The 18456-nt window shown below is 48.0% G+C and overlaps 1 protein-coding gene across 1 annotated transcript; it reads left to right on the top strand.

The window, feature by feature from the left end:
- Positions 1-8915: 8915 nt before the first annotated feature.
- Positions 8916-17841, top strand: CRABP1 (cellular retinoic acid binding protein 1). The gene is made up of 5 exons (XM_043987610.1): positions 8916-9047; positions 10137-10237; positions 10558-10736; positions 13310-13423; positions 17482-17841. Exons 2-5 carry the CDS (start codon positions 10168-10170, stop codon positions 17530-17532), a joined length of 414 nt encoding a protein of 137 aa, XP_043843545.1. The 5' UTR covers positions 8916-9047; positions 10137-10167; the 3' UTR covers positions 17533-17841.
- Positions 17842-18456: the final 615 nt, after the last annotated feature.

Here is an 18456-nt window from a genome sequence, read left to right as displayed (position 1 = left end):
CGGATCATTAACCAGAAAGACGAGGGAGAGAGGCTGGGGTGGAAGAGGAAAAGAAAGAAAAAGAGAGAGAGAGAGAGACTCGCATTTCACTTCAGAAGATTCATTCATTCATTCATTCATTTAGCAAATTCAAACATATATTCAGTGACAATGTGGAAACTACTGATATGCCCCAATTGATCAATGAGTTGTCTCCCCAGTGTAATGGAATATTGCCGCACTGGGGTTTTGTGTATGTGTGTGGGGGGTTATTTTTTAAATGCCAGTTTTGGAGAATATAGAGAAATCTGGGACAGCTTATCCCAAGTGAGGCAGAGCAAAGGAAGGGGAGTCAAAACAAGAGAAAGGCCCACTCCATAAGCACAAATTAATAAAGCCCATCGATGCGATCCGGTCAGCTCAGGAAGGGGAGACCGCTGGAACAAACGAGATGCTCTGATCGCCAGTTCGTTAAAACCTTTAGCGACGCTTGCTCTAAATAGCCGAGAGCTGATAGGTTCAAGCATCGATTTATCCCTCGTTCTGTTGGTTGTTTTTCTTGACAGTTATGAGGCTTATAATGAAAGCAATTTAAAAACATTCATTCCTGTTTATGGGCAAGGCCATGCATGTCAGGCGCTGAAAATGCCACGAGGAAGGCATTAGGGTTGATGGATGAGGGCAAGCAGGATGTACTCGAAAGGTCTCTCATTGGAAGAACTTTCAAAGGCTGCTGCTGTTTGGCATCCAGGGCTCACTGGGGAATCCATTAGGAATAAAGGCAGAGGGACGACGGCGTCTTTGTGCTCAACCCTGGGCTTGACAGGTGGACGGCCTGAAGTGTCTGCTCGGAAGCGGGAAAGAAAAGAGAAGGGCTGAGGCTGCAGCTTTGTCATTGTATTATCAAATAGTGTTCTCCCTCAAAGAGAGGAGCCGCAAAGTCCTTCCCAGCTCTGATCTGTGGTTTCTATTCTAAAGGGCATCCAATATTGCATTTGTATTCAGAGGTCCATTCCAGCTTGGACATCCTCTTTACCCTGGGCTGAAACCCTCCAAGTTCTGATATTCTAGGTTCTTTTTTTTTTTTTTTGCAGGGCAATAAGGGTTAAGTGACCTGCCCAGGGTCACACAGCTAGTAAGTGTCAAATGTCTGAGGCTGCATTTGAACTCAGGTCCTCCTGAATCCAGGGCCGGTGCTTTATCCACTGTGCCACCTAGCTGCCCCTATCCTAGGTTCTTTTAACTGATGTCCTCAGTTCCAAGATGCTCTGACATTCTGTCCTGTGTTCTAAGCATTTCCCCAGATTTGAGACTATTTTCTTTTGCCTCACCTGCCTAGGAACCAAACATCCATAAGCTCTTCCTGCATTTTCCTCAAGGTACCTCTCCCCAGTCCCTTTTCAGCACTCCTTAATACCTTGTCTCCCCTCAGTATACTCTAAACTCCTTGAGAGCAGAGACTGTTGTCTGTGTTTGCATCCCAGAACCGTAGCACTGTGGTTGCAAATAGTAAGTGCGTAATAATACCCTATCTATCTATCTATCTATCTATCTATCTATCTATCTATCTATCTATCTATCTATCTATCTATCTATCTGTCTGTCTGTCTGTCTGTCTGTCTGTCTGTCTGTCTGTCTGTCTGTCTATCCCTCTTTCTCTTTTCTTTTCTCTCTCCCCCTCCTCCTTCTCCTCCTCCCCCCTCTCTCTGTCTCTCTCTTTCCCTCCCCCCCCCCTCCACCCCTCCTGTTCTACCATCCTATTTCCCAAGGCTCCTTCCAGGTCTAACATCAGTTCCCTGTTCTAAGGTCTAGCACTCTGTGAGTCTATCACTGGAAGAAGTACTGTGTATCTTAATTATCATCTGAAGGATCTCTCCAATGTCTAGCAGCCTAGTATAGAAAGACTGAGGAGTTTTACTCAGTGATAAGGCTTAGGGGATGCATTTTAATTTGCAGAAAACCCGAGTATCCCTCACACCCACGCAGGCCTTTTTTCATCTATCAGTCTCTCTCTCTCTCTCTCTCTCTCTCTCTCTCTCTCTCTCTCTCTCCCCACCCCCTACAAAAGTCAGAAACAATTATAGACAGATATAGGGATGTATGTGTGTAACATGTATGCGTATGCACATGTATATTCATACATGTACATACACATGCATACATGCAGGTAAACGATTCCAGTACATGCCACTGTCTCTCAGCCCTGATAATCCCTGCCCTTTACCCACTACAGCCTGGTCTGTCACTGGGACCGTATCTTTGGCAAAGGGAAATAAACCAGGAACTCTGGGGCCACAGCAGGTACCCACTGAACCATGTACAGAAACAGCCAGAGAAGTAGAGAAAGGGCAGTACAGGTGTGCACACACACACACACACACATGCGGAAGCTTGGTGAAGTGCTAGGATTACCGACACAAGGAGGACCAGGCAAGGCTGCATGAAGGAAGTTATAAAAGAGCAATGGCAGCAGCTAACACTCATGGAACTGTGCTATTTCATTTGATCTTCACAACCTCCATGGGAGGGAGGTGCTGTTATTATCTCAATTTTACAGTTGAGGAAACTGAGGCAGACAGACATCAAGTGACTTATCCAGGGTCACACATCTAGTAAGAGTATGAGGCAGTAGGGGCAGCTAGGTGGCGCAGTGGATAGAGCACCAGCCCTGGATTCAGGAGGACCTGAGTTCAAATCTGGATTCAGACACTTGACACTTACTAGCTGTGTGACCCTGGGCAAGTCACTTAACCCCAATTGCCTCACCAAAAAAAAAAACAAAAACCCAAGTATGAGGCAGGATTTGAACTTGGGGCACTCCAGACCAATCAATGCTCTCTCCTCTGAGCTCCCCAGCTGCCTCAGAAGGGACCCTAAGAGACCATCTAGGGGGGCAGCTAGGCGGTGCAGTGGATAAAGCACCAGCCCTGGATTCAGGAGGACCTGAGTTCAAATCCAGCCTCAGACACCTGACACTTACTAGCTGTGTGACCCTGGGCAAGTCACTTAACCCCCATTGCCCCGGGGGGGAAAAAAGAGACCATCTAGTCCAGTTCTTTCATTTTACAGATAAGCAAACTGAGGTTTGGGATGGAGGTGGAGCGGATAAATGATTTCCCTAAAGTCACACAGGCACTATGCATCAGAGCCAGGATTTGAATCCAAGTCCTCAGACTCTGGAGCCAATGCTACGTTCACTGAACCACAGTGCCCAGTGCAGGGCCTAGCAAAGGCATGGAGGTAGAAATGTTTGACGTGAGTTTGGGGGACAAAAAGTAAGTCATCCAACCCAGAGCACAGAGCAAGTGAGAGAGAAGAATACAATACCCAGGCTAGAAAACCCAAGTGGTACCACAGCATGAAGGGCCTTGAATGCCAGGGCATTCAAGTCTACTGACTTTTTAGGCAATAGGGAGCCAGCGAATGATTTTGAGCAGAAATGTGACAAGAGCAGATCTGTGCATAAAATCCTACAGGAGAGATACTGGAAAAGAATAATAAAGTGATCTATTTGTGACCTCCATAAGTCTTTATAGACACCATGTCTCCACATACAAAGCTCACTGAAAAATAATAACTACTCTTAGGTTGGAGCCAGATTTGTCATGTAAAGATGTGAAGAGTTGATCTTAGTGAAAAAGAAGAGATCATACCTCGGGTTAAACTGGGCTGAACTGACACACAAGATCTCCCCAGGTGCCTCCTGACCCACAAGGTCCATTGGTCACTATGGTACAATAAAAAGAACATGGCCTCCTGAAGCAAAAGGCCTGGGTTCAGATGGTTACAACCCATATTGTTGTTGTTTAGTCATGCCGGGCTCTCTGTGACCCCATTTGGGGATTTCTTGGCAATGATACTAATGAAACTACTGAAAAGAACTAATTAGAGCAGATGAGATGGGCCGGGAAGTCCACAGAGTAAGCGTTCCTAACCATTTTTTGTGCCCCCCCCCCCTCCGGTGTCCAGTGAAGCCCATGGCCCCCTTCTCAGAGTAAGGCTTTTATACGCACAAAATAAAATACACGTTACACTCAAATAAAATGATCAAAATATTTTTTAAAAAACAATAACAAATCCACGGACCAAGGCTAAGAACTCCTCAGATCCAGACTGAAGGGAAAAGAGAGAGCCCTGAGGACAATCACTTTGAGGAACACATCAGGAGAGTAAAAAATGGTAGTATTAGGGAAATGGGGCAAAGGGCCCGGGTCAACCACAGGAGGCTGCAAGGGATGATGGGCATGACCATTCTGAGTGTTGAGAGGACTCGGGATTTGGACCATGGGTTTGTATCCAGGCCTTGCCACTTCCCACTCACCAATGTAACTTGAGGACCCCTTCTAGGTGTCGGCTTCCCCAGGTGAGAAGGGAAGAACAGGGGCTGGGATGATCTCTCCATATCCTGGCTCTAAACCTATGATTCCGTGAGTGTTTCTCCCCTGGAAGGAAGCTGCAGCTCAAATTTTCTCTCTGGAGAAGGGGGGTGGGAAGTGGGAAGGGGCGGACGTCTCCTTCCTTCAAAGTTTTGCCTAGGTCTGGCTTCAGAAGTTGCATTCAGGCTGGTAAAAAGTCCAGGTGAGCTTTGGGTATAGATAATAATAATCTCTGGCATTTACACAGAGCTTTGAGGTCTAACAAAACACTTTACACACATTAATAAGAACTGACATTTATACAGGGATTTAAAGTTGGCAAAAGCTTTACATACATTTCCTCATTTTAACATCACACGAACCCTGGGAGAATAGCCCCATTTTACAGATGTGTGTGTACATATATATACACATGTGTGTATACACATATACGCACATATACACAATATGTGTGTACATATAGGTGTATATATGTATATGTAGTTATATGTGTATATATTATGCATAAAATAGATCCATATGTATGCATATACCCATATATGTATGTGTACACAATACCTATATATGTATGTGTACCATGCATATATATGCCTATATATATGCACACATATACCTATGTGTACCTGCATGTGTGTATGTATAGGTACATGTGTGTCTATGTATATACATAGATATTGTTGCATATATAGTTATTTTCTCATTAAAATGTATACATTTTTATTCATTTCATGAATAAAATGCAAATAATTCATTTCAAAACATCTCTGAAGGCAGAACTGCTTTTTTGCAATCTTGTATTTTCTCAATTAACAAACATTGAGAAAGATTTCTACTGTGACAAAGGGTGAAAAAATTCTTTGAGGTTACAAAAGGAGTCTTCAGCCTCAAAAGAAAGCATTGTGGTGCAGAAACTCTTGAATGATGAGGGTCTCTGAGTCCTGGCCAAGAAGGGTGGGCCTGAAAAACCTCTGCTAGGTGGTTCCTTGCAGTTCCCAAGCCTCGGGGGGCCTGAACTCTGACCCCCTCATTATTCCCAGCATGAAAGCTGTGTCCAGCAGAGGAGACCTGGCTGGACAGCAGGCCTGAGGCTCTGATGGGCGTCTCTGGGCAAAGTTGCAGAGCAGAGCATAAATCCAGGGGAACCCTCACAATGAGGCCAGGGGAGGGTCAGCGCTCTGGGAGAGAATTAGCGGCTGGTGCCTGACAATGCCAAGAAGCCTGATGGACCTCCAGAGGCCATACATGCATATACACACACATACATACACACATATATACATGCGTACATACACATATACATACATGTGCTCTTAATCTTTCTGTAACTCAGTTTCCCATCTGTAAAATGAGGAAATGAGACTAGTTGGCCACCAAGTACCCCTTTCCAACTCAGAGTCTACTCTGATTCTTGATTTCTTTGTTTTGAAAGCATTTGAATTTTTTGGCACTGTTAGATACCCTAATTTATTCGTCCCCAAGGGCACTGATCCTCTTCCTCCTTCTCTGTGAGGTTTAGACCTAATTTCTGTTTTTCTTTAATACTCAGAGAGAGGGGCAGCTAGGTGGTGCAGTGGATAGAGCACTGTCCCTGAAATTCGGAGGACCGGAGTTCAAATCTCACCTCAGACACTGACCAGCAGTGTGACCCTGGGCAAGTCACTTAACCCCAATTGCCTTAAACATCCAGGGCCATATATTGCCACTGGACCCAGATGGTCTGGAGGAGAGAGTGAGGTTGGTGACCTTGTATAGCCCTCCCTTACTTAAATCCAATTCAGTGAAAGTTATGATATCACTCCCCATGCCTTGGTTCTCTTTGAGAATGAAGGACAAACAACTCAGAGAAACACATCAGAGTCAGTTCTATTTTTTCTGAACCAACCACAGTCAGCCCGCTGCTGGGCCCACACTCCAAGCTTTTCCTGCTTGGTAGTGACTACTGGTACTGGTAATGATACTGAGCTAGGATAAATTCTAAGACCCCAGGGTCACTGCTTCTGTGAGAGAAGCAGCAAAAAGTCTTTATTATAAGGTGTTCATCCCATCTACAGACTCTGCCAAGGAAGCTGCTTCAGTGTTTTTTGACTTTAAAAAGTCAACAATTTGGAGCAGCTAGGTGGCACAGTGGATAGAGCACTGGCCCTGGATTCAGGAGCAACTGAGTTCAAATCCAGCCTCAGACACATAACACTTACTAGCTGTGTGACCCTGGGCAAGTCACTTAACCCTCATTGCCTCACCAAAATAAATAAATAAATAAAATTAAAAAAAATAAAAGTCAACAATTTCAAGATTTTCCCTTTCAGAAGGCTTCCCAGGGTGCACTCAAGTGGTTAGCAGGGCATTTCAGACCATCTTCTGGTCTCTCCTAACAATAAAAGTAAAATGCCCCCCACTTATTACTTACATAACTCCAGTCCCAAAGCCCACTGGTATGGGAGACAGCCTTCGTTATACTTAGGGCTGAAGTTCTTTTACTTAGCACAAAGCCTTACCATGATTCAGTGAAAACAGGTGGGCAGTCAGGAACGCCTGGGTCCCCATCCTACCACTGGTCCTTATCGGGTGACCTCATTTCATTCGGACAGCTTCTCTAGCTCAGGGGGTCTTAACCTATTTTTGTGTCTTGGGGCAGCCCTTCTCAGAATAATGTTTTTAAATGCATATAACAAAGAAAACCAATTAGGTAAGCCCCCTAATGTATTAGAAAAGTTACTAAAATAATTCAATTTTTAAAAAATCCAAGTTCACAGACCCTGCCCCCCACCAAGAATATATAGATACAACTAGATAGCTAGATGGATGGGTGGGTGGGTGGGTGGGTGCGGGGATGGATGGATGGATAGATGGTTGGATGGACAGATAGACTCCTATTAGAGGGAAACTTTTCATTCCACTTAGGGATAACAGATACTTAGGAAGTTCTCCCTAGCATTGAACTGAAAACTTGTTTCTCCGTTATCACTCAGTGTTCTGGTTCCAGCCTCGGCAACTAAGTACAGAAAGCCAATCTTTCTTCTATATGACAGGGCACACAGCTCTGACAGGTATACTCTCCCTCTCAAAAGTCTAGAGTGGCTCCCTCTTGCCTCTAGGGTAGAACACAAATTCAGTAGTCTGTCACAGGAAACTGACTCCAGACTCCCCTCCCTTCCAGCCTTCTTCCAAGGTCTCTCTGTATCAAGAGCCCTACATTCCAGCCAAACAGACGTTTCCTGATGCCCTTCCTGGCATCACTAAGCAGAGTATTTCCCTGGACACCCTCTCTGTCACACCACATCTGGACTGTCTTCCCTCATCTGGCAGAATCTTTATCTTCAGTTAGTACCGTGGCCCTGAATTGTTAGTACTCTTTCTTTTCCTCCCAAAATTTTCCTAGAATATCTCATCTGGATCTCTCCCTCCCCTTCTTCATTATCCACCTCGTAACCTACTTATGTGTCTCCCTCCCCCGCTCCCCTCACCGTCCCCCACCCTTCCAGGCCCCCGCCCCAGCAGTGTAAAAGCACCTAGCTAGATGGCGCAGTGGATAGAGCTTGGGATCTAGAGTCACCAAGAACTCAGTTCAAATTTGACCTCAGACACCAGTTGTGTGACCCTGGACAAGTCATTTAATCTCAATTTCCTACACTGTAAAATGGGGCAGAAAAACAGGACCTACCTCTCCGGATTTCTGTAAGGATCAAATGAGCTCAGCACTTAGTAGGCTTTATATAAAACGCTCATTCCCTTTCCTCCCCCACCCTCGTGAACTGTTAAGCCACAGAGGACTGGGTCTATTTCTTTTTTTTTTCTTTGTATCTCTAGCACCTAGCACCGAGTTTTGCACCTGCTAAGTGTTTGCCGAAATTAATTCTAAACCTTAAATGCTAACATCAAGGAGTCATTATTTCGCGATTTAAAAAATTAATGCAAACGCCCTTAGGGGAAGGAATGAATGATTTGCATTCTCACTGAAGTACAAGTGAGAGAAGATCCTTTCCTCAAAGAGGGATTTAGGGAGTAAGCTTTGAGCAGGCCTGCGTGAAGGAAAAGTGAAAAGAATTGCATTTGCCCACGTTCCAAATGCAATCAGAGTTTTGTGCTGCTCACCGGAAGACTAAGACTTTTTTGCAACGACTTGCAAAATAATAATGCAAACATTTATGCATCCCGTTCTAGTAATGCCCCCCACCAACGTTTCCCGTCCAGGCAGTTGCAATGGTGTAACTCTGCAATGGTGAGGCTTTGCAACTGCGTGGCTATTTCAGGAGAAAATTGTGGCTAGGGTGAAACACGGAGCACTGGAGCCTGGGTAGAAGCAATGGGTGCGACCCAACCCCCTTGGGCAGCTCTTGGAGCAAACAGAATGGCAGGAGACATTGCCTCCGTATGCCCTGCCCAGGTTTCGCAGGCATCCCCGGCCAGAGCTCCAGGGACACAACGAATCAGACAGGGCGGGCTCTGCTGGGCCCCGGGTGGGTGCTGGCGCCACCCAGGCAAGGCCCGGGTGCAGGAGAGAGCGGCCGCCCCTGTGAGCCCGCCCTTGGGGGAGGGGGAATCCCAGGGGGGAGAATCTGGGGCTGCGGAAGTGCGCGCGCGCCAACTGGGGCGCGTCTTTCCCTCCGCGGACAGTAGCGGCAGGCGCAGCAGCCGGAGCGCAAAGCAGAGCCGGGCAGGGCGCAATCTTCTCCATTTCACCGAGACACCCCGGTGAGAACCCACTCAGAACTCTGCAAGCCAAGAGCTCTTTGCCCCGGGAGGGTTAAAGCCATGTGTGGGCTCCCACGGGCTGGACGCCAACGCCCGCTGGCAGCTCCCACCCATGGGACCCGGCTCCGGGCTGCTGGGGTGTCCCAAGCTCTCGTACTTTGCAAGGACTGCATAGTGCTTTGGTTATTTTTCGGTGGGTGGGGTGGGTTTGTAGGCCAGGGGTGAAGTAGTTGGTGCATTCTTCCTAAGGGCACCGCATTATCTGTAAGACCCGCTGCTCTTTTCGGGGACCCCTTCTCCACTTCTTGTTGCCTTCCACAAGGGGGGCCAGCCCTGCGTTACTGGGGCTCTGGTTACTCGGGCATGGGGGGCCATGTTGTGTTTCGAGCCCTGGCCAATTATCCCCGAAAGTCCCCCGGCCCGAAGTCTCCAGGCTGAGTGGGAGGCAGCGGTCACGTACAGGCGGGGATCCCCCCCCCTCCCCTGGAAGGACTTCTTTGAGGGTAATTCCTTACACTAGGGATGACTGAAGCGTTCTGTCCCGCGTCTTATGGCGTTGGGTGCTTTCGTGTGGTGGGGGAAGGGGCTTTGGCCTCTTCTGATCTCCATCCCACACCCAGCTAGACCTCGGGAGAGGAGCGGCCCTCAGAGCTGCGGGGTACTAACGCGCCCCTTCCCCTTGTTTGTGAGCAAAGCTAGGAGGGGCGGAAGCCTCAGAGCATCATAGATTTAGAGCTGACGGAGACCTCAGACAGCATCGAATCCAATTCCCTCATCTTTCAGACGAGGAAACTGAGGCACGAGAGGATAAGGGACTTGGAGAAGGTCACCCAGCTAACGAGTGGCCCAGGGCCGCGTACACTAGGACTTGCTCCACGCCCTGCGTGGAGGGCGCGGGCCGAAGGAGGGGGGGGGGGCGGGGCGGCCAGGCAGACTGCAGCCTGGTCCCCGGGGAGCGGGGGGGCGGGGGCAGGGGCGGGCGTGGGGTGGGGTGGGGTGGGGGCTTTCGGCTAGTGACTCACGGGCTGGGCAGGGCCGGCCGCAGTCCCGCAGTTCGCTCACAGCGAGCGCTTCGCTCTGATCGTGCAGCTCGCACCGGCCGTGCACCCAGCCCGACGCCATGCCCAACTTCGCCGGCACCTGGAAGATGCGGAGCAGTGAGAATTTCGATGAGCTTCTCAAGGCGCTAGGTAAGACGGATGCGGCCGGGCTGGAGGGTGGCATCCCTTCACCTCGGACCAGAGCATGGGCACCGGTTAAGGGTTAGGGAAGAGGGGACTCCGCAAGGGCCAACTAAGAGGCCATTTTCTGCAGCCTGGACGGCTCCTTCCCTCCCGGGCTGGGCGCTATGGGGAGACAAACCGGGCCACCTCCCTGGCCATGATAACGGGGCTGTCTCCCACCCGGAGACCCCTGCTGCTGGACGCAGCCCCCATTCTCCCTATGCCACCTTTTTATTCTCTGGCTACACTGACCCGAGCTCTGCCCTCCTTTCCCTCCCCGGGGCCAGGTGTGAACGCCATGCTGAGGAAGGTGGCCGTGGCCGCAGCCTCCAAGCCACACGTGGAGATCCGCCAGGACGGGGACCAGTTCTACATCAAGACCGCCACCACCGTCCGCACCACCGAGATCAACTTCAAGGTCGGGGAGGGCTTTGATGAGGAGACGGTGGATGGACGCAAGTGCCGGGTAAGGAACCCCTGTTGGGGGTGGGCAGGGGCAGCCGGACTCCGGAGCCCCTGGAGAGCTGGCAGAGCTCAGCTCCAGCCACCGTCGGAGCCAAAAAGGAGCTCGGAGATCGTCCAGCCCACCCTCTTTCCTTTTCCACATTAGAATGCTGAGACTCGACAAGGGGAAGGGATTTTTCCAAGACAGCGTTAGCGGCCCAGCCGGTCTACGCGCTTTAAAGTCCCTCCGCTCCCTAGTCCTGCACCGTTGCACCTGGCTCTGCCCCTAGTCCCTGGCTCCAGTCCTGGGTGATCGAAGCCGAGAGTCACACCCCTCCTCTTTAGCCCGCCGTGGCAACCCCAAACCAAGAGACGTTCCCTCCCTTCGGTAACCCTCACAGTCTTTTGGTTTAGGGAAGAAAAAAAAAGGCAACCCTTAGGACCGACCTTCTGTCCTCCCCCGTCCTAGCTAGAGCTTGCTGTCAAAGGGTTTGTGTAGATCAGCCGGTTTTGTCCAGTCACCTGTAAGAGAGACGGAATGCCCTTGTCCTTAGCTTTCTTAGCCCAAAGCCCAGATTGTGTGTGGGGATTATCACTAAAGCCAGAGGGAGGGCTGCCTCTTTTGACGCTAACAAACGGCTTCTTTGAAATATGGGCTCTTGGGGGAGGTAATTTTTTTTCCTACCAAAGTTCAACTTTTCAACGTCTTTGTACTGCAGACTCCCGAGTGACTAGTTTTAAACAGCTTTATTAGGTTGCTTTTGCTCACAGGTGTAAATGATGGCTGTGCCTATCACCCTTTCCCTCCCCATCCCCCAAGTTTGGTTAGGAATGTGATGAAGGAATGCTTTTGGATCTAGTTACAGTCAGGGGTGGACCACTGAGGAAATTTCCCCCGCTGCAAAAAAAAAAAAAATGCCTTATACATTCCAAATACCAAGAAATTGGGGATCTGGTGGGAGAGCCTTGGCTGCCCATCCTTGAGAAAGAAAGAATGAAAGAGGGGGGCTTGTTTTAAGGATCCCCCCCTCTGGTCCTAAAGCACAAATACAGGGAATAAAAATTCCTCCCTCGGCCACCTTCACTTCTGTCTTTGTAAAGGCAAAATTGAATTTGGCCCTGCCTCCGTCTGTAAGGAGAAGGGAGCTCTGCTCCTGTTTAATAATGAAAGCCTTCTAGGGCAGATGGAAAAGCAATCAGGCTAACTCTCTATTATTTGAAGGTTGATAGAACAGGCCGCCTCCCCTTTAAAAAAAGTATTTTATCGGGCAGTTTTCAAAGAAAATAGAAACAAATTTCCAGAGTGTGAAAGGATTTCTTTTCCCTCCAACTGAGTTATGTCCCTTGTCATTCAAAGCCATAGGATGCTGCTAAACAGCCTTACTCAGTTTTAAGTATTTGGATCCCGTCCCCAAAATGTGTCAGAGGCTGTAAGTGACATAGGTTATGAATCGGAGGTCCTAGTTAAATGACTGTTCCCACGGAGAGAAAAGTCTTATCGGATTAGAACAAAAGCCACAAATTGGATGGAGAATCTGACCAATAAGAACAAAAAGGCTTAATTTGGACACGCTGATGGGGAGTCCAATTTTGATAGAAAAGTTTCCCAGGGCACACAGTCTGGAGAGCGGACCTTTATTTATTCCAACCCCCCTGCCACCCCTGATGCTGCCTAATGAATGTCTCCCATGTGTTAGTTATAAAAAGATTATGTGTACATTCATTACTGCTCTCCCATATCCCCCCCTCCACTCCATCCCCAAAGCCCAGCTGTTCCCCCTGCTTTGTAGAATAATAATACAGCATTGGGGAAGCAAAGCAGAGGGGGTCGTCCTTTGCACCTCATCCTCCTGCAACACAAGAGGAATCATCTCTCCCTGGCCGGCCAGCCAGCGGGCCCTACCAGGGTAGGTCTCCCTTTCAATTGGATTCATCCCATTCTCTAGCACACTCCCGGTAAGTAGTGATCTGTTTCTCCTCAGGGCATTTCTGGTACCCAGGAAGGAATCCCTGGGCTTTTCTAGGATTCTCCAGATAAGGCTTTGCTTAGCCCAGAATGATTACAGAGCAGCACGATTACTAAAAATGAGTTCCAGCAAAGTAAAATATGTCAGGTGTCCAAAAAAGGGAACCAATGTACCCTTAACTGATGACTCCAACGATCGAGAGGAGGGTAGGGCCTGGAGTGTGTTAGCTTAGCTCATAAAACAGTTAAGTTTCTTCTCTGAAGCACCAACATTAGTTAAGCCTCTACGGGCCTTAAGGAAGGACTGTGTCTTAATGTATTTAAAAAAGAAAAACTGCATTCTCCCATTTGGATTTCAAGACATAAATTGTGCCCGAGAGCTCTCAACCCATCCATCTCCCTCTGCTCTAAGTCTGTGTGTACCCACACAAGCCACTTCACCAGCCGAGAGAAGTGTGCTTAATTTGGGACTTGTACCATTCTGTCAATGCACCTTTTTGGCCCCATTATTATTGATCGCATGCCGTTGCTCCCCAGCAGCCATTGCTCTCCCGAGTCCTCATTGTTGGCTCTGCCTTACACTGCGCAGCCAAGTAGGATTCATGGTGCTAATGTTTTCTGGCCTGCAGAGTTTGCCCACTTGGGAGAATGAAAATAAAATCTACTGCACGCAGACTCTGGTGGAGGGCAGTGGCCCGAAGACTTATTGGACCCGGGAGTTGGCCAATGACGAGCTGATTTTGGTGAGGCCCCTCTTGCTCTGCTAAGCAGGATGTTTCCCTAATCAGTTCCATTGCTATAGGACCTAAGCCGGCATCTTCTCACCTGCTCCTACCAGTTCCTCTTCTCTCTGTCTGCCTCTGTCTCTCCCACTGTTCTTGCCCCTTCCTCTTTCCTCTGCCATTTTCATCTCTACTTGACCCCTGTTTCTCTTGCTGTATCCCCCATTGTCTCCCCCTCTTTTTCTCCCTTTCTCTCCCAAACTTCCGTATGCCTCCTTTTCCTTTTCTTCTCTTTCTCTGTCTCCCTCCCTCTCCCCTTTCTTTTTTCTTCTCTCCCTTTCTTTCCTTTTGTCCCTTCTCTCCTTCCTTTCCTCTCTCTTTTTCTTCCGCCTCCCTTTCCTTCTCTCTCCATCCCTCTCCTTCCCCCTCTTTCTGTCTGTCTTCCTCCTTTCTTTTTCATTTTCTTCATTTCACCCCTTTTGCTTTCTCTCTTCCCTACTTCTACACATCTCCCTCACCCCCCAAGAAAGATAGTATAGGGAGTGTCAGAAGCTGTCCCTTGAAAAGTGGCCTGTATAATAAACCTCATCATTTTCTTAGAGGATCCAGGGAACCTTCAGCAGATGGGGGAATGGGGAGAGAATTGTGGTCCAGGAGGCAATTCTGCAGGAAATGATAATAATAATAATAACTTTTAATTCTAGAATACATTAAGTTTATAGAAAGCACCTTGCTCACACCATCCTCAGAGGGGGGTAGTGCCAGGGCTCTCTCTGTTTCACAGAAGAGAGAACTGAGACCCGGAGGGGATGTGATCTGCTTAGGGTCCCTCAGAACCCTGGTTCGAGTCTCTGAACCACAAGGCTAGCTAGCATTCATTCCATTACCCCGCCACTACCTCCGGCAGAGCTAAGACCCTGTCTGCACTCACTCTCTCAGACCGAATTGTTAGAATATAATAACCTGACCGCTCTGGCTAGATGATATTAACGTCCCTGAGGGCTCTTCACTTTGGGTGGATTTGAACTGGCCTTCAACCTAGAAGGAATCTTCTCTGTCCTTTCGTTAACCAGTGACCATCGTCACACTTTGCAAACTGTTTCTTAGCAGGAACAAGTAGAGGTGACCTTGCTGGCAGGAGGGTAAATGATGCTTCCAAGGAATCAGCTTCTGGTGTTGCTTTCGTTGTTCTGTACAGGATGATACCAATTACCCATCTGTCTCCTGTAGTCTTGCCTACCCCCGTAAGCCAGTGAGGGCCCCATAAAGTCTCTTTTCCCATCTTGCAGAGGCAGATGGAGAGGAAGTGACTTGCTCGTGGCCCTACTGTTAATGAGGGAACTGGGATTTGAATGTGATTACCAGGGCTTTCAATAGAATTCATTTCCATAGGGTAGGCATTTATTAAGTGCCTGCTGTCTACCATGCACTGTACCATCTTCCCAGGATACAGAGATAAAAAGGAAACAGTTCTTGCCTGTGGTTAGCACGGTGCCTGACACATAGTAGGCTCTGAATAAAATGTTGGTTCATTGACTGACTCTACAGAACAGCTCATTGGTGATGGAGACAGCAGATACTGCAAAAATACTCTGAAGCTTATAATGGCCTTGGAGTCAGGAGACTTGGGTATGGCTTCTAGTATTTAATAGCTGTGTGACCTTGGGCACAGTAGTACCTGGCATTAGATCATTCATGACTCTTTTTTTTTGTCTGTACTCCAGTGGAGATCCCCTTGCTGAGACAGTAATGGAACTGATACCAGCCCCTATGATGCAGGGCTGCTGTGAGTCTTTTATGAGTAGACATACTTGAAGTGCCTTAACACACTAGCTCTCTGAGCCTTCGGGTCCTCTGGGGCCCTGGAATGTCGGTGTGGCCTTATTGGGATGACATGCTGCTCTTGTAATGATCTTCCCCATCTCTTCCCTAACATGCACAAGATGTAGCCACCATTTTGAAAAGGCATTATTTATTATTAGAGGAAGGGCAGGGCAGTACGGCAGCCTGGGCCATGGCCAACAGATAAGGGCCTTAAAGGCGTATGGTGATTCATGTGCAGATTTGAGCTGTATTCTTAAAAATTAAAGGCTCCAAGGGCATTTCTTCCTCCCCGTGTGCATGTTCTTTTCCCTGTATGGGCTGCAGGATATGTGAGACCTTTCTGGGCTTAGAACAGCTTTGTAAATAAGAGTTTTCTTTGGGAATAGATAATACTTTTTTTTAGGATCTTAAAATTAGGTATTTAAACCAGGAAGGCACCTTGGAAGTCATACCACCCCCCTTTTTACAGATGGGGAAACTGAGGCTTAGAGGATGAGTGGTTTGTCTGGAGGTTGTTAGTGAAGGTTCATAAGTAGCATCTGCTCAGAATGATTTCAGGGGCCCGAAATTCTCATCTCTGAGCTCAAAGCCAGTGTGGTAGGTAGATAGCTAGACAGATAAATTGGGACAGACAGACAGCATTTATTAAGTGCTTACTATGTGTCAGACACTGTACTGTGTGCTGAGGAAATAAAGACCAGGTCTTAATGAATGCAAATAATGAATCCCACATGTATTCAAATTCATACTATTTAAAGTTATAATTATTTAAAATATGGTCATTGCTTTCAGCCCAATGGAAATATGCATTACATCAACAGAATTCACATTTGCACTAATTGGGATCTAGTTATCCATGCTAACAACAGACCCTCCCTCGAGGAGTTTATATCCTAATGAGAGACTATAAGACCGTGGGGGGGGGGCGTGTTGTACTTGAGGTGGTGGAGGAGGGGGAAGAGTCTAGAGGGTGGGTCTCCTTGTGCCCTGAGGACTTTGCATAGACCACCTTTGGTCAGTTTTATTTTGGGGGGCCCATTTCCATCTTTCTTGTTCTGCTGTTTTAAAAGCATTTTGCAGTGAGTACAAATGATGATTCATCAGATAACCTGTTAGATTGTAACAGGCTTTACCATTTTCTAAGGACTTTCACATACCTCACATGTGATTAGAAATGAAAGAGCAGACAGCCCTAGTCCATTCCCACCCCCTTTTTGGGGAGCAGGGAAGCTGAGACCCAGGGAGAGAGGTGAAGTGACTAACTGGTCCAGAAACAGACTGCTCATTAATGGCCAAGTTGAGACCCTGACATGCCGATCTGGCCCAACCCAAGCCATCCCTGAGGCCAGTCTAATGTTTTTTACATCACCATCCTGCTGCCTTCTGTACTGGGGCCTTGGGACAACCTTAGGAGGAAGGGTAATGGAACCAGAGATCTAAGGAGAGGCTTAGAGGTCATCTAGTCTAACCCTCTCGTTTTACAGACGAGGAAACAGGCCAAGATGGGCTAAAAAACCATCCCAAGGTCATACAGGTCTGAGTGCAGGACTTGTGAGCCCTCCTCCCTCAGCTGTTGCTGTGTCTTGAATGCAAAGCTATGGTTACATTTCCACCCTTAATTAGTATTTTCAAAAGTGAAAATCCAATTACTATGTTATTCTAAAACTGTCTGAAGGCAGTGGAGCTGGGATTACTTGATCTGTACCCTAGCCCCCTAAGGCACTCCTCCAGCTTTAGCCATGCCCTGGGAGGCACCTTTCATCCCTCTCAATCCCCCCAACACACACACACACACACACACACACACACACACACACACAGCTCTGCTTCTGAAGCCAAAAGCTCCTGGGGATTGAACAAGCCAGGAAGGGAGGCAGACAATGGTTGGGAGACCTCTCCGTACTCAGGGGAGACTCTCCACCACAGCAGGGAGCAGAGTAGGGACCCCTTCACAGATGCCAGAGGCCAGATCTTCCCTCTTGAAGCTCCAGCCAGGAAATTCCCCTTAGAATTCGTGCCACCCAGGATGGAAAGTTGAACAGAAGAGCTCTTTTCTCATTCTCTGCCCTCATCCTCACCCCAGTTACCAAGGCCTGAGGCCTCTGTCTCGTCTCTTTGCCCTTTGCATGAGAACCCAAGAAATGGGATGTCGGGTAGACGGGTTTCCAAAGGGGGAAATGAGCAGTATCATTTTACCCACACCCCCCAATTTCATTTCTGCTCTGATTCATGCTTCTTGTCTCTTTCTGCTGCAGACCTTTGGTGCCGATGACATCGTGTGCACAAGAATTTATGTCAGGGAGTAAAAAGATGGTCTGCTCTGGTCCTGGGATGGGGAGGGGGGAGGGGAATAGAATGAAGGCATGTGAACCCATACTATGTGAGGGGCTAACTCCTTAGGGGACCCAGGACCACCCCTTCCTGAAGCAGCCTTGAATGTGAAACCGACTCCAGATGAGAAGCCCCACCAGCTCATGTTAGGTGTATCCCTTGGTTTTGTTTCCTGTACCGAAAGCAGTCGTGTAATCCTAAAACTTCACTCTTCTCATGTATTTGCCATTTTGTATCTTGGAATTTGTATGGTTTGATTACTCATTAAACTCATTGGGCACATACTCGGATTCCTTCTTTCTTTTCCTGGCAAACCCTTTCATTCAACTGATTGCTTGTTCTTCATTCGTTTACACATTCGTTCCACAGACATTTGCAAGGAGAGGGGCTGAGGATAAAGAGGTAAACACAAAATATTCCCTGCCCTTAAGGGAGCTGCTCATGCCCCAGAGGTGACCCTAAATCAATCAACCAGCATTTATTAGGCACCTACTATATGCTAGGTGCGGGGGGGGGGGGGGGGGGGGGGGGATAACAACAACAACAAAATAATTACTGCTCCGAAGGGGTTTTTACACTCTGGGAGAGAGATGTTGGTCCATTGGTAGGTATTTTTTAAGTGCTTACTACGTGCCAGGCCCTGTGCTGGAAATACAAAGATTAAAAACGTGGTCTCTACCCTCAATAAGCTTACATTCCAGTGGAGAGAGTGTGCAAACATGAACACAAGATACAAAAAAATCCAGGGTAACTCTTGGGAAGCTGAATGGTGGAGAAGAGAGGGAATTAACTCACAATCTCCCAAGGCCTCAAGTTCTTCACCTGTAAAATGTGGGTGGTGGTGAATTTAATGCTCTGTAGAGCCCCTTCTGGCTCTGGATCTATAAATAAGTCCCAAG

This window comes from Dromiciops gliroides, chromosome 2 (assembly GCF_019393635.1).
Source record: "Dromiciops gliroides isolate mDroGli1 chromosome 2, mDroGli1.pri, whole genome shotgun sequence".
Lineage (NCBI taxonomy): Eukaryota > Metazoa > Chordata > Mammalia > Microbiotheria > Microbiotheriidae > Dromiciops > Dromiciops gliroides.
This window is presented reverse-complemented; position numbering and strand designations above follow the sequence as displayed.